The sequence below is a fragment of the Eleutherodactylus coqui genome, chromosome 12 (genome assembly GCF_035609145.1).
Source record: "Eleutherodactylus coqui strain aEleCoq1 chromosome 12, aEleCoq1.hap1, whole genome shotgun sequence".
In the NCBI taxonomy this organism is placed as follows: Eukaryota; Metazoa; Chordata; class Amphibia; order Anura; family Eleutherodactylidae; genus Eleutherodactylus; species Eleutherodactylus coqui.
The window spans coordinates 58,204,013-58,229,647 of NC_089848.1; the positions used below are offsets into that span (position 1 = coordinate 58,204,013).

The 25,635-nt window shown below is 43.8% G+C and overlaps 1 protein-coding gene across 1 annotated transcript in view; it reads right to left on the reverse strand.

Moving 5' to 3' along the window:
• RFTN1 (raftlin, lipid raft linker 1) overlaps positions 1–25,635 on the reverse strand; it is a 327,454-nt gene that overhangs the window by 77,753 nt on the left and 224,066 nt on the right. Inside the window, exons 5-6 of the mRNA XM_066585331.1 lie at positions 6,689–7,079; positions 884–1,087 (exon numbers count right to left, since the gene is read on the reverse strand). Of these exons, the coding sequence (XP_066441428.1) occupies positions 884–1,087; positions 6,689–7,079 (595 nt within the window). The remainder of the gene's footprint in view (positions 1–883; positions 1,088–6,688; positions 7,080–25,635) is intronic.

Below are 25,635 nucleotides of genomic sequence, written 5' to 3' on the forward strand. Positions count from 1 at the left end.
AACCTTTTTTGGCTCATGACACACCTCGGAAAAAAAAATGATCTTGTGGCACCCATGCAAAACAAAATCTCTCCCCGTCTTTCCTTTGCTCGTTTTATCTCTCTTTCCTGCAACACCCCTGGTAGCTTCTCATGGCATAAAAGGGGGCAATGGAGCCCTGTTGTAACCATTTTTAGGAATAGTTCAGATTATAAAGGGATGACATGAGATGAAAACGAATGCAAAGGCGGATATTAGTTGGGATCACTTTGTTGTTGTTTTTGCCTCCAAGTCAGTGGAACAACAAAAAGATTAGAAAGAAGATATGGCAGGTGTTTGATCGCTTTTGGAAAAATAACAGTTTCTGTTAGGGTAGAACTGTGCGCCTAGCATTATAGTGGCATTGTGCAAAGAAATATATGACATGAACTCATGTACGGTATTTCAAGATATAGGATTATATATAAATTATAGAAAAACCGCCATTGAAAAAAAAGCTTTATCTGTGCCGAAAAAAAGTTAGGAACATTAAAGCATACCTAACTTTTTATTGAATGGCTGTCATTGGTTCATCGAGCGTCGGCTCTGATTGGCTGAGCACGGCGCTCAAGAGCCAATCGGAGCAATCTCTTCCCGGAGGTGGGGTTTTCAACCCTGTTACCAGCAAGAGATGGTCTGTCAGAGACTGACAACTGCACCGAAGCCTGCAGGAAAGCTGAAGAGCAGCGGCAGGGACCCGGACAGCGCCTACTAGGCGAGTTTTCCCTTTTTTTTAAGCTTCCATACCAATGCTGCTGAGACCACAGTAAATGCAGCGTTGAAAACCGCCTGTGTGAGGGAGGCTTTATAGTGAATTTTCAGCACAAAAACATTTTAGGTAATTGTAAAGTGTAAAATTCCATACCATTTACCATTCCAAGATAAAAGATAGCATTCACCAGAGAGCATCCTTTTCTGAAATGATCTGTCATGTATTCCAACCAGTTGGCTTCCAGGCCAATGATGGCACTTTTTTCCTTTGTAACCTTCATGGGGATTTTCACGGTGTAATATTTTCTGTACCTTTGTTGTGTTTTCGGCTTATTAAAAAGAGCCAAAACCTCAGATTCTGAAAAAGAAAAGATGACTTAATTTCATACAGACAACGGAATATCATTGAGTGCAACCCGACACAGGCACTCCGAAACCCTACAACTGGGGAAACGGGCACGTAATGATCCAACGGTATCTACTCACTGTAGACTGGGTACTTCAGTGCGACAGAATCCCTTCTTTTACCTTCCTCAGCCAAACTGAGGAGTCTGGCATCAGTTATTTTTCAGCAAGACCAAGGCTGCCGATCCACGGGCGATATGTCACTGTGTTATCCGCGGCGATAATCCACCCGTGGGTAACGCAATGAACACTTTCCATAAGCTAACTATGGAAAGCGCAGCCCGATGTTCACGAGCGGAGAGTCATAGCGATTCTCCGCTTCCGGGATTAAAATCGATTTGCTGCGATGAGCCTAGGCTCATCACGGAGACCTGTGAGTGCTCCCTCCTTCTTTCCCACAGCGGAATATCGTTAGTAATATTCAGTCTCGGCCGTAGACAGGCAGCCTTAGACTACCCAAGAGTGATACATAAGGCTTGCAAACAAGGACCACAACAAGCTTTGTGTGGACTTTGAGCCAATGCAACTCGGGAAGTGAAATGTGTCTGTAAGATTTTCAACCTATGTAGATTAATTCTATATGTAAAATGGTTTCAAAAGTGAATATCCACTTAATTACATTAGTTTGCTGTCTCGCACTGCGCTTAATTTTTCTCATTAAAATAATGCAGAAGATGATGATCAGGAAAGCCCTGATTGGTCAGCAGCTCTCAGTACTGCAGACCACCTTATAGATACTCCTGTTCAAAGTGCATTGATGTTAAGTGCCAACATTGGTAATTAAGACTTGCGGACTTTCAATTTAACATTTCACCCTCCTTGAATTCTATGGTTTTAAGCAATAAAAAAAATCTGGTCCTTAGAAGGCCCTAAAATGACTGTAGGTAAATACAACTTCAGATGAACAACAGACATGACCAATTCCACCGGGTCATCATGTAACACAAAGTAAACCAAAATACAGAAGCAGTGTGTGAAAAATGAATTACACCCCATGAATCAATAAGCTTGTGGAACCACCTTTAGCAGCAATAAATTGAAGTAATCATTTTCTGCATGACTACCCATCTCAGGCATTTTTGCCCATTCTCCTTTACAATGGTGGCTTTGGTTCATTGAGGTTTGTGGGGATTCATACAGCTTAAAGAGGTTGTCCCGCAGAAGCAAGTGGGGTTATGCACTTCTGTATGGCCATATTAATGCACTTTGTAATATACATCGTGCATTAAATATTGGCCATACAGAAGTTATACACTTACCCCCTCCTGGTGCTGGCGTCCCCATCTCCATGGCGACGAGCAAACTGCTTCTCTGGTCGCACGAACAGTCGGGCTTGCGCAGACAGGAATCCCCTTCTGTAAGGTCCTTTCTCACGAGCTGCGTCCTGGCTCCTCCACCTTCTCAGCGGCATCGCGTAGCTCCACCCCCGTCACATGGTGCCGATCAGCCAATGAGGTGGCTGGAATCGGCAATGGAGCTCAGACAGCTGAAGAACATCCACAGTGCACCATGGGAGAAGACCCGCAGTGCACCATGGGAGAAAACCGCGGTGCACCTTGGGAAAGGACCGGCGGCCATCTTGAAAGAAGAATTTTTATAAGTTCACGAAACGAGCTAATGGTGAGTAGAAACGCTCTTTAAAAACGCTTTCCACGGGTAGTGTAGTATGTTTGCTTTAGAAGGGGGACTGGGAAGAGAAAAAATTTACATTTCTGCCGCGGGACAACCCCTTTAACTCTTTAATGACGGGTGCTTTTGTGGAGTCGAATTCCAAGAGCCATAACATTTTTATTATTCCATTGACGGAGCTCTATGAGGGCTTCGTTTTTGCAAGATGAGCTCTAGTCTTCATTGATCCCATTTTTGGGAACATATGACATTCCAATCACATTTTTTCTAGAGGGAATATTAGCAAAGTTAATTCTGGTCTATTTTTTTATTTTTCATAGTGTTAACTGTGCAGTACAAATAATAAGTTACATTCTGCGGGTCAGTACCATTATGTCAATAACTAATTTATATAGCTTCATTAATATCTTGCAACTTTTTTGTACTTTTTCTGGAAAACATTACTTTTTTTTGTATTGTTGAATCCAAAAACTTTTTTTGCAGGACAAATTCTACTTTTTATTGGTACCATTTGGTGATCCATATGAGTTTTTGATCACTTTCTTTAGCTATTTTTGCCATGCTTATTATTTTTTTTCCACAGTGGGGTTTTGACTTTTTTTTTTACTACTTTTTTCACTTATTATTTGTACAATTATGGGACTTAAATGTCACCAAGTTTGATAGTTGGTAGATTACACTGCTATACTTTAGTATAGCGGTATATTATATTAGTCTATGAGGTCACTATAGATTGCAGACTTGGAGGCCATCTTCACGCTTTTGGGTGTCACAGCAACCCATCACATCCCGAAGATCCGATGGGTGATAGAGGGAACCCCCCTCTCACTGTCAGCCTCCTACATGCCACGTTTGCTTTGATTTAGGTACTGCTTCTTGCCTACAGTCTTTCTCAATAAGTGCTGGTAACAGTGTCTGGAATTTAACCCTTTCCAATCCACTGTCTGACGTCTTCTTACATTCTGATTGAAGCTTGTACAGCTCCAATGTCAGAAGACGTACGACAGGGTATTCTTACCATCTATTGCCAGCTACTCCGCTGTTGGAGTCGCTCTGCCGCAGTTGGCACCATTGTATAACAGCAAAAACAGAAAGCCTTTTAGGAAACCGTGAATCTAAAATGGATTGAAAAGGGTTAATAAGAGTTGTACCAGAATTTCAAGTTATCCCCTACCTCCTACCACAATGATGTTACTGGAGCGCTGACTTAACATGTGCGGTCATCACTCCATTCAATTTACTGGGGCTGACAGAAATACCTGTGCGGGTGTCACTCAGGTGTCTCGGCAATATCGAAAATGAATGGAGTGCTGGTGCGACCTGTGCTCCATTCAGTCTTTCCCTCAGAGTGGGGAGTGCAGTAACCCCGCAGTGACGAGGAAAGTGGACAGAGGACCCCTACTGTTGAGATTAGTATGGGCCTCATCAGTGAGACCCCAGAGATCAGCAAGCGATCCATTCTGCTAAATCTCTTTAAAGGGGTTGTCCTGCGGCAGCAAGTGGGTCTATACACTTCTGTATGGCCATATTAATGCACTTTGTAATGTACATTGTGCATTAATTATGAGCCATACAGAAGTTATCAAAAGTTTTATACTTACCTGCTCCGTTGCTGGCGTCCTCGTCTCCATGGTGCCGACTAATTTTCGGCCTCCGATGGCCAAATTAACCGCGCTTGCGCAGTCCGGGTCTTCTGCTGTCTTCAATGGGGCCGCTCGTGCAGAATTCCGGCTCCGTGTAGCTCCGCCCCGTCACGTGCCGATTCCAGCCAATCAGGAGGCTGGAATCGGCAATGGACCGCACAGAAGAGCTGCGGTCCACGGAGGGAGCAGACCCCGGCGGCCATCTTCAGCAGGTGAGTATGAAGACGCCGGACCGCCGGGATTCAGGTAAGCACTCTCCGGTTTGTTTTTTTAACCCCTGCATCGGGGTTGTCTCGTGCCGAACGGGGGGGGGGTTAAAAAAAAAAAACCTGTTTCGGCGCGGGACAACCCCTTTAAGGTCTGCACCTAATGAAGTAATTATGGTATATCAATATACTTCCATGACATGCTTTCACTTGATCAGAACTAAACAATAGCCCTTGCAACAACACAATGTACTATCTGCTATGCCTTATCTACTAAGAACAGACTGAACCCAAATTCTAAAACTTTCCATGTAGCAAAGTGAAGCTAAATTTGCATATTAAATTTATATTTTATTTACTTTTTCATATAATACTACAATTTTATTAAATTTAAAGGGAATAAATGATCACACTGTAATGGACTTCATTTGGAAGAAGTGACTCGACATCCTTTGAGTAGAGTCTGGTTCTTTTTTATGGAACCATCAATTCCGTTAAGTGTACCAAAGTACCAGTGACCATACACAATGCTACATATATCCTGATGTCATGCAGCAAAGGATCTACATACACTATCATTTCTTTTATTTACCAAGACTGAGGTATTGATGATCTATGATTAGCATAGGTCATTAATATAACATTGGTGGGCATCTATCACTTAGGAGTAGAGATGAACAAGCATACTCGATAAGGCAAACTACTCGAGCGAGTAGTGCCTTATTCTAGTACCTGCCCGCTCGTCTCTAAAGATTCGGGTGCCGCTCCCCTCTGCAACTCACCTGTCACCCGCGTCGGCAGCCGAATCTTTAGAGACGAGCGGGCAGGTACTCGAATAAGGCACTACTCGCTCGAGTAGTTTGCCTTATCGAGTATGCTCGCTCATCTCTACTTAGGAGCCCTGCCAATCAGCTGATTGAAGAGGCTGCAGCACTTGGGTGATTACAGGCCTCTTCTCAGACCTATGATATCATGTTCTTTGGTCACATGGTTTAAGAGTAGATCAGTCCCATTCAAGTGAATGGGACTGAGCTGCTATATCAGGCACTGCCCTATGAAATGTATGGCGCTATGCAGTGCAGCGTCCATGGTGCTCATGTGCGTGCAGCGGCCAGTTCAGACAGATGATGGGTGACAGTCCAGGAGGCGGACCCCTACCAGTCTCATAATAATGACCTATTTAAGGAAACAGCCAAGCACATCATTTGGTCCCATAGAAGTAAACAAAGTGTCTCTCACAGAAGGATAGGTGATAATTCTTTTAGTGAATAACCCCTTTAACAGAGGTTTAGTTGGACTTTCCTTTACCTGTGACAAATATTTACTTTGCTGCATTAGGCCTATACAAAAATACCCAATCCAAGATTTCTGCTTAGTACCTTGCTCACATGCCTTAAAGAGACTTTCATCTACTTTTAACCCCATAGACTAAGCTTTTGGGCTGAAAATAGGTTAGCCGCCGAGTCCGGGGATGTAAGTGTCTTACTTCCCCCCGTGTGAACGCTGGAAGCCACTGCTGCAGTGCATTGAGCGGCACTGCTAAGTAGTCCGCCCACCATAAAATCAGAATGGGCAGACTATTACCGGTAGTACCACCGCTCAATGCATTGAGTGGAGGCCTTCAGCAGTGACACCAGGGAAACGACAGAGAAGGAATGTATAAAACACTTACTTCCCCGGACTCAGTGGGTCACCTATTTTCAGCCTAAAAGCTTAACCTATAGGATAACTGCCTCCTAGCTATTGCAAGTTCTTGGGTACTGCAGAAGGACAGTTTAAATCTACACTATGGGGGAATTTATCAACGGCTGTGTGGTAGTCTTTGGTCTTCAAAAAGTTACCAATTTTTGCACAAGTGGGGTTTACCTAAAAATGTTATGACTTTTTGCCGTTTTACACTTCCCTCTCCAATTTTCCCAATCTTACTCTTCCACAACCCAAAAGCATTTGCTTATACTCCACAAAGCAGAAGGCACAGAACTAGCTAATCAAGTTTCCAAAGCAGGAATAGTTTCTACTTTACCTTTTATTCTTATTTAGTCTTTACTCTAGAATCCAGCAGCAATTTCTACTTACTTCTACTGCTGCAATTATCAGGCATTGTAGACTCAATGGTAATCTTATCCTGGATGAACACATCCTCATTAGAGACACTGAAGTTGAGTTCTTCTAATTGATCTACGTCATCCAGAGGTGAAGACTTTGCTTTTTGCTGCGCATCGACTGTTTTGGGCTGTTCAGCATTTTCCCTGCTCTTTGTAGGTGAAGTGCTTCCATTAGTGCAGTCTGACTTCTTATCCGCTGAAGTATGATCCTCCGTATCGCTGCATGCTTTATTGATGGCCGTGAATTCTGGAGAGCTTGTCTGACTCAGGCTATCAGACAGACTGTATGGCAGGTCCTTTGGAATGTAGTATCCTTGTACTACTCCAGCAAACTTTGATCCTTGACTGGCCGCATCCTCGATCTAGAAACAAATGGCATACATTTAATATAATGCAGTGATTTCTCAGGAAGCCGGTAATTTATGAAGAAATTCTCATATATGGTCCGATCAATGCTTTAGCACTGGAGTGAAGAGCAGGTACATATTCCCTGTAGGAACATCACGTCTATTTTCCATCACTACAAACGGACCATGCAGAAGGTGTTTGGGGCACATGATACTGATGGCCTCCGCATAACCCAACTACAAATACAGATTTCACAAATGACACTTACACGTTTGTTCCATGACTTATTCATGCATGCACTTTACAGTCCCATAGAGACCTGTCAACAGAATCCAGAACTCTAAAGATCTATGAGCCAAAATCGCCCTTTCTTGGGGAGGTACCTAGAGAGGGTGCAGAGGTTGTGGTTGCACCCAGGCCCTGGAGCCTCAATGCCCTAAAAGGTCTTTCTGGCTCATAGGAGGAAACCAGTTGAATGATACTAACGGGGCAGTGTCAGCATTACAGATTTGTCAGATTTACCCCGGAGCTTTAACCCCTTAGTGACGGAACATTTTTGCTTATTTCTATTTCTGTTTTTTCCTCTCCCCTTTTCAAAAATCCTAACTCCTTTAGTCATGCATCGACGTCACTGTATGCGGGCTTGTTTTTGGCTAGTTGAGTTGTATTTTTCAATGGTGCTATTTAAAGTACCATATAATGTACTGAAAAACTTTTAGGAAATTCTAAGTAGAGAGAAATGGAAAAAAAATATGATATTCCGCCATCTTTCGGTGCGTCTTGTTTCTACGGCGCACAAACTGCAATAAAAATGACACAATAACTTTATTCTGTGGGTCAGTACGATTACTACGATGCCAAACTTGTATAGGTTTTCCTTTTGCTGTACTACTTGTATTTTTTTTCAGAGATATTTAATTTTTTTAAATTATTTTCTGCCGCCATCTTCTGCGTGCAATAACTTTTTTATTTTTCCGTCGACATAGTTGTGCGAGGGCTCATTTTTTGCGGGACGTCCTGTAGTTTTGCGATGGTACCATTTTGAAATACATACAAATTTTTGATTGCTTTTTATTGCATTTTTTCCTGGACACAGTGCAAAAAAGTGCATTTGTGGTGTTTTTTATTTTTTCTTTCTGATGATGTTCATCGTGCGGGGTGAATAATGCGTTATGGTGATAGACCGGACTTTTACCGACGCGGTGATACCAAATATGTATTTTTGTTTTATGATTTAGAATTAGAGATGAGCGGGCATACTCGCTAAGGGCAATTACTCGATCGAGCATTGTCCTTAGCGAGTACCTGCCCGCTCGGAAAAAAAGATTTAGCTGCCGGCGGCGGGCGTGGAGCGGCTGGGGAGAGCGGGGAGGAACGGAGGGGAGATCTCTCTGTCCCCCCCGCTACCCCCTGATCACTGCCGCAACTCAGCTGTCACCCGCGCCGGCAGCCTAACCTTTTCTTCCGAGCGGGGAGATACTCGCTAAGGACAATGCTCGCTCATCTTTATTTAGAATAGATTATAAATATGGCAAAAGGAGGGTGATTTAAACTTTTATTACTTTTTTTTTGCAATTATTAAAGCTTTATTGACCTTTTTTTAGCCCCTAGAGGGAACAACAACTTGCGATGCTTTGATTATTCCTGCAGTATAACGTAATGCCATAGCATTACATCATACTGCGATACGGCAGGCAGTCTATCAAGCCACCCCACGGGAATGGCTTGATAGGCATCCTGCCATGACAGCATTGGGGCCTTTCAGAAGGCCCCCGGCTTCAATGACACCCGCATGGCTCCCTGCAATCTCATCGTGGGTGATGTTCCAACTGCTGGGACCACCATCTTGGGTAAGTACCCAAGTAAATGGAGCAAAGCTCGCACAGGCGCGGTGCTGCTCCATTCACTTCAATAATTGTGCTGCAGATTGCAGAAGCATTCGCCTTGGGTGAGTCACGCAGATGCTCCATGTAGACATGAGGGTTCGCCGTCTCCCAGATTCTGACATTACATTTGGTAACTGAGCTTGAAAGGTGGAAGCCGCTTCATCACTAAATTCTAAAGATTCCGTGAAATCATCGCCTTCCATTAGAGTTTACAAACTCTTGCAGAAGGAAGTTTGTCTCGCTTGTCGTCCGGTTTCAGGGCCGCTAATAATTGTAGTCAGTATGGATAATGTCACAAATGTTTGCACAGAATCTCCCACACAGTCGGCTTTGGGATGCCCAATTCTCTGCTTGTTTTGACAGTGGATTTCTAAGGACTTCGGCTAAAGTTGCATGGATGCGCTCCACTGTTTCCACGCTTGCTGATGGACGGCTGGATGATTTTTACTTACAAGCGCAAGCCTTTTCCTTAAAATTTGAGCACCATTAATTGTGCGCCCGCTGGGTGGATCTTCACCAAACTTTGTATGGAAAAGATGCTGCACACTAATAACAGACTGGTAGACATGAAAATCAAGGACACAAATCATGCTTCCGTCTTCATTGACAGCCATTTATTCACGTATCCCACTAACGAAGACTACAGCAGCATGAAAGGCCTTTCAGGCCTCATTTAGCAAAACTGGCTGATAGTAAAGCCCCATTTACATGCAAAGATGATCGCTCAAAATTCGTTCCAAGAATAGGGAAAATGACAGTTTCAGCGATCATTTTGCATAAAGTGCTAATAAGCACGAATGCCAATTAGTAGCTTATTAGCTTAATTTGCATGTAAGTGAGCCGCCTTGAGCTGTATGCAGAAAACAGAACGTGGTCTGTTATCTGCATATAGACACTTTTTTCTGCAACAGGACTGCAGCTGAAAACAATGTTATCAGCGCTCCTGTGGAGGACTCAGCATGCAGTCCCTGCTATCAGCGGTGCGGCCGAACGATGGACTTTAAACTGAACATAAAATCATCGTTCAGGCGAAAAGCAGACAATGGTAGCATTTACACGCAACAATTATTGCGAAAAAGGGAAAAAAAACATTGTTTGAGTGAATTTTGAGCAATATTTGTCCTGAGTAAATGGGGCTTAAGACTGTCCTTGTTTCCTTAAAGAAGCAATTGGGATGCCCAATTCTCTGCTTGCTTTTACAGCACAGCTTTCATTTTACCTCTCAACAGTTTGAAAAACTATGCGGTGTTTGGCTATGTGGGCAACAAGGGCCATCTTACTGTTAGACAGTTTTGCTAAATGAAAATTTTTGAGTTTCTGTTTCCATTGATATGAAAATTATGTATCCGAGTGTCATTAAACGTTACGAGGGTTACAAATCACGAAGATCAATTGTAATGAAAAGGAGAAAAAATACAAATATCATACATAATGAATAATATACGGAAATGATCATTGGATGAGGTTAACCATACAGGGCACCAGAAATAACCAAACCTGGGAGACAATACATTACCTATAATATGGTAGGGTAGATAATGTAAAAGGCTACACATTGTGACCAAACAAGCGGCTGATATTACATACACATATATATTCACTGCAGGCGCCCTCCTGCCTCCAGGAGCAACATATGTTTTCAAGCATTTTAATTACCTTGGCTTTAAATTGCAAAGTTTACAATAATTAGGTTACAGTGCCCTAGGTCCATGAATATTTTGTTTAAACATCAGTTAAATTACTTTGTATCTATGCAATTTTAATACAGAATGTTATATTCCATTGCAAAATAAACTCACTTTCAGCACATACCTTTAAAAAAATGTAATGTGATTATTGGGGGACTCAACCTTAAGATGCCACAAGGTTAACGAAGATTGTCACCTGACTGAGACAAGTGGAGGGACTTGTAGTTTGATAGACATAATCCTTTGGAAGGAATATTGAAAACGGAGGTGTGTGATAGATGCTAGTTTTAAAGAATCGTTTATTATTCAGGACTGATTCAGGTGACAGGCATGCGGTCCGGCAAGAGATCTGCCACGTTTTTTCGAGATTTCTAGTAATGATGCCCAACTGGTGGCCATCATGATCATTAAAGTCACAGCTAGGCTTTTCTCTTGGAGCAAAGATCCAGTTTGCAGCCCTAGCCTATCCTTATATCTAAATACCATTTCCAAGGCATTATGTGCCTTGTTGGCGCCTCCATGGCACTTATTACTTGGGGCACATGCCTCATTAGCCCCCCGTAGCTTTGCCTTCGTGCGCTTCGTGATATGCTTATGTCAGCAAGTGCTAAGAGGAAGCAATGCTTAAAGTAGTCCACTCACTGATTGTATTTAGTATTAAAGGGGTTTTTTCAATCCATTCTGTATTTTTCTTTTTCCTCTCCTCTGCCCTGCCTAGCATAAGCTGTTCGAAACACATACTAAATGTTTTTTTCACAAGTAATACTTACCTAGGCTCCATTTTTCAGGTTTATGTTCTGGTTTACATCTTCAGCTCTTCCTCCTTTCTGCCGGCAGGTTACTTCCGAGCAGCACCAGCGCTACAACTGCCCTCACAGTGCTACTTCTGCCCATTTCTAGCATATGAATACTTGCGCCGAGAGACACTGCGCATGCGCACAAGTGGCGATATTCAGTGCCTGCGCAATAAAAACGGGCTCCAGAGGATTCAGCATTGCCTGAATAGAGTATACTGCGCTACAGGAAGTAAAATGTAGCGAATGTATGCTATATCACTGAAGAGAGAAGATTCGTCCGGCTTGCGGTGACGTGACCTAGGGGACTGGAGGAGCCAAGAGACTACCTGGGGAGGAATAGGTAAGTATAGAATTTTTTTGTATTCTAATGAGAACCCCTTTAACTTCTATGTACCAACATCCACGAGAGGTCCAATGTGATCTGTCACAATCCCCTGCTACCAGTTCTGCGTGCCTAAATTTCTGTGACTGCGTGTTATCAATTTAGTAATAAAAATGGAATTTCTATGTATGCAGTTCCATAATATACAGTATTAGAGTAGGTTAAGGAAAGGTGAGCCTACACTTAACGGTTACTATAATTATCATTATTACATGTGTCAGAAAAGTGGCTAGCTCATTAACTGCTGATAGGAAGCAAAGTTGCCCAAATCAGACTGTTGTCACTTAAAGCAGATCTATTACCAGACTATAATGCCGTATGGCTCCTTTAGACAGAAAGACAATCTTACGATTCTTGTCTGCCCGTGTGACGAGTTGATGACGTCATCACCAGCTCATTTGCGCTTGGGCAGCCTGTTTAGACAGCACAATTCATTGTGAATTGTGCACTTCTTGTTTGCGTATCGTTCAGTGTTTTGACTGCCCAAGTAGCGAATGAGCCGGCGCTAATTTTTATTAGCCCTACCCTGATTTTCGGGGGGCTTGAAATATATACACCCTCCCCCCCAAAAAAAACTTTAACTACACTACATGAAAAAAAAAAAAACAACAATACTCACCTAGCAGGCACCATTTGGGTCCCTCTCGCTGCTCTCTGGCACTCTGGCAGTCTTCCGCGTAGTCCTAAGCGCTGAGAGAGCATTCTCTTTCTGGTAACAGGGCTTGAATACCCCACCTCCAGCAAGAGATTGCTGTGATTCGTTCAGGAACACCGCCTCAGTCAATCAGAGCCGGCGCTCGATGAACCAATCACAGCCACTCAATGATGTCATTCAATGAATGGCTGTGATTGGTTCATCGAGCACTGGCTCTGATTGGCTGAGGCGAATACTACTACATCCCTAATTTTTATGGAATACCAACTAGATTACAAAAAGGAAGAGGCAGATGAAAGAGAACAAGGGAAATTGGACTGTTAAATAAGTGATCTTTTGGTTTTTGAGTGCAAAACATGGAACATTCTATGCAAAGAACAGGCGAGTCCTGCCAAGGAATGCGTATCTTATTACTTCTAAGTTCAGAAAATGTCTTTCATTTATCTGGTTTAGAACACGCAATACAATACTGAAGATGACAGAAAAAGACTTACAGAAAATGTTATGTATTGGGCAATACGTTGTTAATAAGACACTAGACATCTTGGAGCCTTCTACCACTTGATAGATTTGTCCTTGCTTGAATATGATTTAGCTGAAATTCAGAATCGCTTGATGACATTTCAAACTCAGGAGGCGCAGCAGAGACAATGTGACTGATCATTTTACTTCAAGTGCTTGTTAGTCACTGTCTCCACCACAGTGAAGATGTACATCTTGACAATTCGGTGGTAATGAAACTAAGAATTGCTATCAATTCAACACAGATCTTTGAAAATAGGGAGCATGCCGAAAAGGAAAAGGTGGATTTTTTCCCCATTATTTAGTTCATATTACACCATGAGCTTGTATTTGAATTTATAGTCTAACCCCAACTACAAGTAAAGCCAGTCTCAGAGAATTGTTTATAACCATTCATTTCAGTTGAGAGGTACATGGCCACCTCAGTGGGAAATAAGACCAGAACTTAAGATAAGTCATGGTTAAAATGGGTTCAAATGTCTATAAAGATGGTCTCTAGAATATCAAGTTACAGTATCAAAGCTGGTGAAAAATAAAAGTGGAGTAGTCACCCAGAACAATTATTCATTTTTTTTAAGCTGCCATTTTCCAAAATTTTCTTTTTTGTTCTAGCATTTTTTGTACCAAATGTTAATAAATTGAGCCCACTGGATAATATCACTTCCATTGTAAGAAAAACATCTGCTTAAAAATACTATAGGACGATCCTTGTTATCACACCTGCCATACCATGTCAATAGTGTTTGCAGAGCTATGCACATTATAAGGCTGCCTGTCCACAGGCGAGTTTGCATTGCTTTCCCCACGGCAATAATCCGGCCGTTGAGAACGCAGTGAACGCTTTTTATAGCGTTGCTATGGAGCGCGCAGAATCCCTGTCCATGAACAGAGAATCATTGCGATTCTCCGCTCGCGGCCAGCAAATCGCAGCATGCGATTGTCCGCGGTCAGCCTATGGCCCCCCTGTTCACAACCGTGAAGTCGCAGGCAGTAAATCGTTGCTATGGATAGCACCGGCCCCCTGTCCATAAGCAGAGACTCATTGCGATTCTCCGCTCGCGGCCGGCAATTCACAGCATGCTGTGAATTGCCCCGATTCTCCGTAGTCAGCTTATCTGTCAGATAGGCTGAACTGTGGAGAACCGTGTGTCGGTTCCTGCTCCCAGGCAGCGCCTCCCGCGGCGGCGATCCACCATGGGATACTGCAATGCCCGTCGACAGTGGGCATACCTGCAGATAGGCTGACCTGTGGAGAACTGTGTGCCGGCTCCTGCTCCCGGGCGGCGCCTACCGCGGCGGAGATCCACCATGGGATACCACAAAGCCCATGGACAGGGGGCCTATCTGTCGGATAGGCTGACCGGCGGAGATCTGTCTGCCGGCTCCTGCTCCCAGGCAGTGGCTCCCGCGGTGGAGATCCGCCGCAGGATACCTCAACGCTCGTGGACTGGGGGCCTAAAGCAAGATTCTCAAGAGGGCAGTTTGGTGAAGATTTCATCTAAAATCGGTAGTTCCTAAAGAAATGAAAAGGCTGAATGAAAAAGCAATAATCCTCATGTGTGTTTACGGACCGGGCTGTAGTCAAAACGAAAATGCATCAACAACTGTGCAGTGTGAACTTGGTCAGAACTTTGTAGAACGAAACAACATCTTGAGATTAGGTACTGCAACAGAATCCAACACAAAACTGTGCCACAAAGCTAGAATAGTCTGTCTCATCCCAACAACCCTTTGTAGGAATATGAAACTCATATAGGGAGGTCCCCTACTTGGAAGCCCCCTTCTATGACCCAAAGCGAAGAGCCGCTAACAAAGAGCAGCTCCCCCTCTGGTAGAGTTGGCCCATCCTATGTATCACATTGTCAGTCATTTGGATGAGCTACATGTAATACATAATTTCCCTGTAGGGGTTTTCCTATCACACGCCCCTGCAGGGGAAACATATAGCCAGAATCAGCTACTTCGGTGATAACAGCTGATCCACAGGGTTTTTCCTGAACCTGGACCTCTGAGGATCATTTGACTGCTAAGTATTCATCAGCCTTTCCATATGTTTTACCGCTACCATAACCTTCACGTAGCGCTAGCCGGAAGGGAAAGACAGAGTTGCAACATGTCATTGTTCTGTTACATTAACAACATGCAGCTTTATGTAATTATAACAGAGAAGGACATGAAAATTGTGACAAAATGTCATTTTTAATGAGTATGACAGTTCTACATCCTTTATCCCTGCATGACCACATCAGAATGAGTCACTTGTTGTGTCAATGAAAACAACTCAACTGGAAAAGGGATATACGGAAAACCTTAGTCAAACCAGAACGAAAAGCAATTACTTACAAAAAACACTACTTTCTTTAAGAGGTTCAGGGGGAAAGAACTTTTTAAGGTCATCTTATAGGTTGGTCCAGCAGTATTTAAATCGAGAAAGAATTTTCATAATTGAGCCTCCATGCACCACCATAATGGATTTAAAGTAAAGTCATCAATGTGTGACTGAAGTGGAGACTTTCAGATTTACGGTACTTAAAGGGGCTTAGCAGAAATATTGCATTCTATTTAGGAATTACAGCCATTTTTTACATAATCCTTATTTTTTCACAGGCACAAAAGTAATTGGACAAACTAAGAGTTACATTAGGTTTAAAGGGGTTGTCCGGCCATAAACATTAGGTCTCATTACTTCTGTTTGCCCAATACAATGCACTTTGTAATATACATTGTGCATTGTAAATTAGGCAAACAGAAGTTATTCACTTACCTCTTGGGCTGCCCCCCCTGTGTTGCTCCTCGGTTGCCATGGGTTCCGACAAGTCTCTTGTCCTCTTCTTGTCGGGACGACGGAGACACGCTTCTCCAGCACAGCTCTGCGCATGTGCAGAAAAACTTCAGCCGCTGGGAAGCTCAGTTCTGCCTGCAGGGGAGGCGTGGCTGCTGGCTCTTCATCTCCAAGGTAAGAATGAGTGGAGGGGCGGGCTCTCGCGGGGGGGTGGGGGGGTGGAGAGGGAGAGATGGATGGATGGATGGATGTGTGCAAGGGGGGGGGGTGCAGTGATGTGTGTATGTGTTCGTGGTGTCTGGAGACCCGGCTGTCAGAAGTCCCGGGGGAAGGGTGGAGAGGGAGAGATGGATGGATGGATGGATGTGTGCAGGGGGGGGGGGTGTGCAGTGATGTGTGTGTTCATGGTGTCTGGAGACCCGGCTGTCAGAAGTCCCGGGGGAAGGGGGGGGGGGTGGAGAGGGGGGGATGGATGGATGGATGGATGTGTGCAAGGGGGGGGTGCAGTGATGTATGTGTGTGTGTGCGCAGGGGCCCGGCTGACAGAAGTCGGGGGGGGGGGGGGGGGTCATTGTGAGAAGGGTCGCTGTGGGAGGGGCACTATGAGGGCATGTGTGTGTGGGGAAATGTTTTGTTTTACTTTACTTTAGCAGGGGGGGGGGCAGTAGGTAGCTTTGCAGTGGGGGGCTGCAGGAGAGTTCTCTCTCGGCTCTCCCCTGCCCCTCTCCATTCACTATACACTGTGCTGCTGTTTACACTCATGGTAGGATTTTATCGTGAACCATGACAGTCTCCCCTGGCCACAACCCCTCTGATTATAGTATGCAGCAGGGGGCGGGGCCTGGGTGGGGAGAGACTGTAGATCAGTTCAATAGAGGTGGGCGTGTCATGGGCGGGGCTAGGACGTGAGCTGAGGGAAATCCTGCCTTTTCATGTCTCTTACTATCATCGAGAGCGCGCACACAAAAGAGGGAGAGCGCAGAGCATTGTGGGAAGGCAGCAGAGAGGCGCCATCTTTGAAAGCTGCAGTGAAGATCAGAATCTAAGGTAAGAAACTGACATTGCAGCTGATCTGCCGGCCGGTTTGAGCCCCTGTATGCTGTCTGTTACTATCCTTACTGAAAGGAAAGCAGCAGCATTATAAAAATTTTTACCCTGTGTGGCCGGACAACCCCTTTAAATACTCTGCAGCCAATGACTGCCTGAAATCTGGAGCGCAGGGATATCGCCAAATGCTGAGTTTCCTCCCCCAAGATGATTTGCCAGACCTCTACTGCAGCTGCCTTCAGCTGTTGCTCGATTGTATGCTGCCTGCTCACAGATTTGGCTTCAGCGCGTGAAAAGCATGCTCAATCAGGTCGAGCTGAGCTGACGGACTTAAATCATTAAAGAAAATTCCATTTTCTTGACTACAAGATCCTCTTTTTTGTGGTTTTGGGTCATTATCTATACAGTGAAGAGCCATCCCAATTTTTTGCAGCATTTGACTAAGGCCTCATGCCCATATGTATAATTCATTTAGCAAATCTGTGCGTGTCTCCTGCGCGTGAAATCCACAGATCAGTTTTCCCATAGGAAATCATCGACCCTGTGCGGTTAGTTTAACAGCCGCAGATGTGATTTTTTTTGATTTGCAGATTACACGCGCGGGAAAAAAACGCAGAATGCTTCATTTTAATGCGGATCATGCGCGGATGGGCCCCATTGATCTCTTTGTGTGTGGGGGATCCGCAGTTCAGCCGCAAATACACTTGTGGATGCACTGCGGATTTGAAGGTTAAATTCCACAGTACATCCACGTATGAAAAATCTGCAATCCGCGATCCCCGGCAATGCAAAAATATACAATTTAAAGATCATCCGCCGTGCATTCGGTGAGGAAATTCGCATCAAATATCCGCGCGGGCCATATTACCCCCATGCCCGTATTATGCTGCATCTATCCTAAGTCACATCACCCATTGGGGCCCATGCCATACGGTGCCTATGCCACGAGTGACAGATGAAATGGCATGCTTTGAATCATAAGCCGTTCCTTTCCTTCTTTGTAAGAGTGCACCAACTTGCTGATTTGGCCATCCCTAATCTTTCTGCTATCTCTCCGACATATACAGTAAGTTTTCTTTTCCTCAGCCTGCCATGAACAGTGGTGTACTCCCTGCTTTGGCGCCATCCTCCTGCGTCCACTAAGGCACGCACCAATGGCTATGTCAAGCGACCCTCATAGTGTACTTGATTTGGCAAAGTTCCGCAGTCTATTAGCTATGTGCCAGCTTAGTACAGCTCAGTGCCTATGTTGTTCTGTCTGTATTCCCAGACAACAACCACGGACTGAAACCAAGTTATGGTTAACTCTTTGTGCTCTGTACTCAATGGCTATGCAAGACTAAGCTATTTCTTGAACTGCTTTTAATGATGTCAAAGTATGCTTTGTAAAATCATCTCGTCCCATTATGTCTGAGGGTCAATGTACAGTCTCCTGGTTTCGTCTCCGACCTGCTCTAGAATGCTGCCCCTGGTGTCACCTACTTTGGATTGTTCCTGAACTCAGTTTCTGGCATATCCTGGCCCCGTGTTTGAGGTCTACTCTTGGTCTCTGCTAATGCTGCGACTTCCGATTCAGTCTAAGACTTGCTCATGGAGTCCATGCTCCTGGTATCTGTGCTCCTGGATCTAGCTCCATAGCCAGGCCATGCCCCTGGTGCCCATACTCTTCATTCCAGCTCTTGGTTGTGCCCTGGTTTCCATGCTAATTAAGGGTAGAGCCAAGAGCTAGAACCAGTCTTATGATTTGTGAGGGTTTCAACAGTCAGACCCGACTGATCAGATACTTATGATCTATTCTATGGATAGCTGATACGTTATTTTCATTAAACACCCCCTTTGATGCAGTATTTTTGATAAACCCCTTGAAATAAAGCTCAAAATCTACACGTTAATTACATGTTGATGACTCTGTTTCAAATCCATTGTGGTGGTGTACAGATTACGAAAATTGTGTCCGTGTCCAAATAATTCCCGATCCTAATGTACAATAAAGTAGCATTTCTCATCCCGGAGAACAGCATTATACAAACTTTTCTAGTTACTGTAGCATTACAGAGCTGCCACTGTGATATTTGTGCCATATCTGCCTGTCAGAATTTAAACATGTTCATCCTATTTTTAAGCACCTGGCATATTCACGGATCAGTTTCTAATTGGCTTTGATTCAGTGATAAATTATTGAATTTCACACTCTGTAGGTTATCAAAATGCTGGAACAAAATGAAATATGATAACAAGCAATGTGGATCTCTTATGGAATACGACTAGCAAATGACAGCTTTACTGCCGCAAAAATATGTTTATGAGCCGTTCTAGCATGTACTTTGCATGTTGTTGCTTCCTATTAACGTTAAGTAATGCAGATTTAGGTAAAACGGGCCTGAAACACAAAGAAGTTAGAAATACGGCAACCCTTTATGTCGGCCACAACTTTTGTGACATCTGCAATCTTCTTAACATATGGAACAAAAACTATTGGACCCGACGATCTAAAACAATTCTAAGGGCTTACACTTGCCGACTCGTCTAGATTGTCCGGACGTCTACCAAAACAGGGAGGACCTCTTGTACTCCCATTGAAGAGCACACGTCTCCTACAGAGGCTGCTGGCAGTCCATCGCTAGAGGGAGCTGGGTGAATACAGTATATAGTCCTATTGTTCCCATTGAGAGATCCCAAGTACGTTGGCTATAAGCAGTCAAAGGTTTATTATCTAATTCTACTGCTATTGAAGTGAATTAGGGACTTTAAACACATTTCATCCACATGCTGCAGAAGGCCACCATGGCTGGCTCAGTGCGCCTATGATATTCGCGTATCCCTGCAGTCAATAGACTTCATGGACTACACAAATAGTGCAAGGCGCTAAATGAATGTTTTAGAGTGCCAAACAAAAATCACTGGCACACTGAATGTTTAAAGAGCAATACATTCGTATGGTGCATATTTTGAAAGTATACCTGTTGTTCAGGTGACCACAGATTTTGGATTAACGCTATTTACGGCCATTATACGACTTATATGCTGCATGCATCACCAGTTTTCCTGTTTGCAAACTCTATATCTGTCAGTTGCTCCTGAACTTCGCTCAGGATAAGCAGACACTAGCTGTTATACACGGCACACAGAGTAGAGATCCTGCACCCTCCACTTCTCCATAGACATCTATGGGCAGCAGCTGTAACCCGATTCCTCAGTGAAACAGAAACTTCATCTCATCTCTTTCACAACAGATATTAGCAATCAAATGAAAGTGAATGATCAGTGTCGGAGGAAAGGGTAGGGGATCAACTACTGATAGAGAATTTTTCTTCTGTAATAATGATATATTCTAAGGTTTCCTTACTTGTACTATCGATTTACAAGGGTAAAGTTTGCTGAAATGACAGTGCCCATTTGATCCTGCATCGGTTAATTTATTATGTGGAATTTCACCCTGGATTTCACCCTGTTCAATGTAGTAGGGTGGAAATCCACTGCAAAATCGGCCTCAAAATTCTAAATTATGGGTTTTCCTGTGGATTTGATGTGGATTTTTGATGAACAAATCCACAATATGTGGAGCTGCCCTTAAAGGGGTTGTCCCGCGCCGAAACGTTTTTTTTTTTTTCATAGGCCCCTCGTTCAGCGCAGGACAAACCCAAGGGATGTGTTGAAATAAAAAAAAAATTTTACTTACCCGAATCCCCTCTCTGCAACTTCTTCCTTCTTTTCCTACAAGATGGCCGCCGGGATCTTCACCCACGATGCACCGCGGGTCTTCTCCCATAGTGCACCGTGGGCTCTGTGCGGTCCATTGCCGATTCCAGCCTCCTGATTGGCTGGAATCGGCACACGTGACGGGGTGGAGCTACGCGATGACGCGTAGAAGGGGGCAGAGCCAGGATGCCGCTCGTGCCCGGAGCGACCAGAAGGGAGAAGACCCTTCTGCGCAAGCGCGTCTAATCGGGCGATTAGACGCTGAAATTAGATGGCACCATGGAGACGGGGACGCCAGCTCAGGGAAGGTGAGTATATAATTTCTGTATGGCACATATTTCATGCACGATGTATATTACAAAGTGCATGTATATGGTCATACAGAAGTGTTTAACTTAACTTGTCATCGCGGGACAACCCCTTTAAGATTAAACTGTTATTTATGTAACTATAAAAGAAATGTAAAACCCAGCTGCAGTATAATAATTATAAATCTCAATTCTACCAATCTGATAAGTCTTTCCTGGAAAAGTGTAACTGATAGAGATGAGCGAGCATACGCGCTAAGGGCAATTTTGCTCGAGCGAGCATTGCCCTTAGCGAGTACCTGCCCGCTCGAGAGACAAGGTTTAGGTGCCGGCGCTGGTGAGCGGTGAGTTGCGCCAGTGAGCAGGGGGGAGCGGGGGAGAGAGCGAGAGAGAGATCTCCCCTCCGTTCCTCCCAGCTCTCCCCTGCAGTTCCCTGCGCGCCGCCGGCACCCGAACCTTGTCTCTCGAGCGCGCTGGTACTCGCTAAGGGCAATGCTCGCTTGAGCAATTGCCCTTAGTGAGTATGTTCGCTCATCACTACTTCCTAGTTTGAAGCCACCCAGCCTCAACCTACTAGTCCACAGGATCGAACATGCAAATATGGAGTCCCCTCTAGAAGCAATACTCCATAAATTCACAATATCCATGCAGTTTGACAGAAAAGTATGTACTTTATGCCTATGTATAAATTTAGAAGCATACAGAGATATACCACGTTTCCCTGAGAATAAGACTTACCTGGAAAATAAGCCCTGGCCTAATTTTCAGGAAGCTTGAAATATAAGCTGTACCCCGGAAATAAGCCCTAGCTACACTACATTAAAAAAAGGGAATACATTACCTAGTAGGCTCGGTCCAGATCCCTCCCGCTGCTCTTCACAGCTCCGACGCACTTCCCGCAGTTCTCAGACGCCCGTACATCACGTCCTAGTTACGGATTCATATATCCTGCCTCCAGGAGGCGATGGCTGTGATTGGCTGAGCAGTGGTCGAAGAACCAATCAATGCAGTGCTGGATAAATCAATCACAGCCTTCACTTCCTGGAGGCGGAATTTATGAGTCCTGTAACCAGGAAGTGATCTTGTATGAGCGGCTGAGGACCGCAGGAAGCACGTCGGAGTTGTGGAGTGCAGCAGGAGGAAACTTGACCAAGCCTGCTAGCTAAGTATAGTAAGACCTCCCCGAAAATAAGACCTAGTGCCTCTTTTGGGGCAATTTTTCTATAAGACAGGGTCTTTTCAGGGAAACACTGTAGTAGAAACCTTGCAGTATTTCTATGGTGGTTGACTCTATACAGAACAATGCGGCCCTGTATATAAGCCATTGCACTTTTTATTGACACACATATTAGTTTCTGAATTTGCACTAATGTCAGGTTTTCCTTAAATGGGCGGGAACATTATAATTTACTGAATTCTATCAATGAAATAAACGTTCAAAATAATCCCTACTCTGCCAGACAGATGTAGAGAAATGAACAAATAGCCCTTAAACAAACATCTGTGAGCTGTGTGCATAGTTTATAACTTCCCCATCCCATTAGGTAACTTCCTGCATCCATGCTGTGCGAGGGCTGGGAAGTTCCTGCTGCCGCTTGTTGTAAACAGTTGGAGTATGGGTGTAACTCAAACATCACAATTACTATAGCAAATGTGTAAAAACAAAACAGAGTGGATGAAAACATGTGAAATTACAGAACTTAAACCAAATTATTTGACTGATTGACAGTCCAGGAAAAAAGTGCGTTAACCCTTCGTGATGAGCCTATTTTTTTCCTGAAGGACAAAGCAATTTTCATTGTCGCACTGCAGGAGCCATAACTCGTTGACACAGCCCTATGAGTTGTATTTCTGTAATGGCCCCACTCTGGGGTACATATAATGTGTTGTAGAACCTATTACATTTTTTGTGGAGCAAGATGGAAACCCCCCAAAAAATTCTGTTATTTTTTTTCTGGGTTTTTTTTATATGGTATTCACCATTTGGTAAAAATAGGATAACTTTCATATCTGGATCAGTGCGATGACTGCGATACCAATTCAATCTAAATTCGTTGTGTGTTACTGCTTTTGCACAATAAGAACACATTTTTAAAGATAAACGATTGAATCTACATTGCTGCATTCTGAGACCCATAACTATGGGAGGTCTTGTTTTTTTGCATGGATAGTTGTAGTTTTTGGTCGGTCCCATTCCCAGGACCTATAACTTTTGCATTGCTCTTTACTGCAGTTTTTGAGAGGCAAACAAGAGAAAAATAGCAATTTTGGCATTACTTTTTAAAATTATTTTTTACAGCATTCACCATATATGATAAATAAAATATTTTCATTGTCCGGGTCATTATGAATGCAGTAATACCTATTATGTGTTACTTTAAAAAACAAAATGAGGAAAAAGGTTTTCTTTTATTGGACATTTTTTTTAATTAAAAACTTTATTGAACTTTTTTTTACGATTTTAGTCCCTCAATGGGATTTCAAAATGCGATTGCTAGGATAGTACACTGCATTACTGATGTAGTGCATTCTACAAAGCCTAGAACACCGGCCTAGGTTTCGCACACAGAGAGGCCTTTGTCAGACTTTCGGCTGCCATAGGAACCCATTAGTACCTTGCAATTGTACTGATAGGTGACAGAAGTATTTACCCCCACACTGTTATCTGCTGCAGTTTTGGTTGCTGGGGTCCCAGCAGTGAGTTACCCTAGGATTATCTTACTTGTCAAGTCAATTCTAATAAAGAGGAATTGTCCAACGATACAATCCCTTTAATTAAAGGGGTTGTCCCGCGGCAGCAAGTGGGTCTATACACTTCTGTATGGCCATATTAATGCACTTTGTAATGTACATTGTGCATTAATTATGAGCCATACAGAAGTTCTAAGAAGTTTTTCACTTACCTGCTCCGTTGCTAGCGTCCTCGTTTCCATGGAGCCCGCCTAATTTTCGGCGTCTTAATGGCCAAATTAGACGCGCTTGCGCAGTCCGGGTCTTCTTCTTTTCTCAATGGGGCCGCTCGTGCAGGATGCCGACTCTGTGTAGCTCCGCCCCGTCACGTGCCGATTCCAGCCAATCAGGAGGCTGGAATCGGCAATGGACCGCACAGAAGCCCTGCGGTCCACCGAGGGAGAAGATCCCGGCGGCCATCTTCAGCCGGTAAGTAAGAAGTCACCGGAGCGCGGGGATTCAGGTAAGCGCTGTGCGGATTTTTCTTTAGGTCCCTGCACTGGGGTTGTCTCGCGCCGAACGGGGGGGGGTTTGAAAAAAAAAACCCCGTTTCGGCGCGGGACAACCCCTTTAAGCTTGCATCTACCTCCTGTACTCCCATATAGATGAACAGAGCAGTACTGCACACGCGTGATTCACACCTGCGTTGGGGAAGCAGGAAAGAGGATTTCCCATGACCGAATAGACCCCCATTATCTATAGGGTCCATTTGCTTTCCGCTTAGCTGTCCGGCTTTAAGTATAGAAGAAGAAGTGCTGCATGCAGCACTATTTCTTCCGGTCTTTTGTCCCGAATCTGCGAAGGTTCCAACGCAGATCTGAAACCACCTTAAGTATAACACAAAGCTTAGGTAAAGATAATGGACTAATTTTCAAATTTCTAATTATTCTAGAAAGATTAGGTGGGATTTATTCTCCCATCTTGCCAGTTCTTCTACGTGTTCAACCTTGGAGACACCAGTTCAGCATGTGGGTGTTTAGTGGGGATAGTTTGGTTGCCATAACTAATAAGGTAGCCAGATGGTAGCCTTCATTATATATCATCCCATTAGAGATCAAGGCAACACAAGAGCTGGATGAAACTATGCTAATACTTAACGATGTCTACCATCATTCATCAATGAACATGTTCACCAGTACCACTAAAATACAAAACCATACACTTCTTATGGATGATGAAGGGCTGCAAATACCATCAATTTGTGACCGTATCAAAGATGGCAGCATGTATCAGACAAAAAACTGAGTTACATTTTCTACAAATACTTGTTAAAATGAGCCAAGAAACCCAAACTGGAAGCAATATCCTTTGGTTGAATGATGATATAGTATATCTCCACACAAGCGATGCTTCCGTAATGTCCAGAGCTTATGATAGACTATGAAATCTATGGGAATAGCGACTGCAGACTCTCAATGACAGCTTTCCTGCTATTTTTTTCCCAGTGGAGGATGAACAAATATATAGAGTTAGAAAAGGCCGTCACTGCAGACTACTGATAGCATTCAGAGCTCAACAGCGTTTGTCACACTTCTCTTTCCGAATTTCATTTTCTTCTATTTGGCTCTTCTTATTATTTGGCCAGTTGACTTTCTTTTCTGCAGACAGCTGATTTCCAGAAGCTTGTGATTCGCATGGAAAAGGTTGAAATAACTTAATAACACTTTCATATTATACTTCACAGGCTATAAACATATATGTACATTTACGTGGAGGAAGACTTTACATAGAGTATGATATTCTATTGTTCATGTTCTATGTTACCAAATACCTAAAAGAAGAAAAAACTCACTTGGTGTTCTTATGGTTTCTTAAACACTTTAGAAAAAGGTCAAGTCCTTTGCCGTTTCTCCTTATTGCAAGTAATAGTACCTATTGAACGGGCCATCCCAAATTGTCAATGAGGGCTTCAACAGAAAATTCATGTTTCAGTAATAACTAGAGATGAGTGAGTATACACGCTAAGGCACATTACTCGAACGAGTAGTGCCTTAGCCGAGTATCTACCTGCTCGTCTCTAAAGATTCGGGGGCCGGCGCAGGTGACAGGTTAGTTGCGGCGGGGGGGGGGGGGA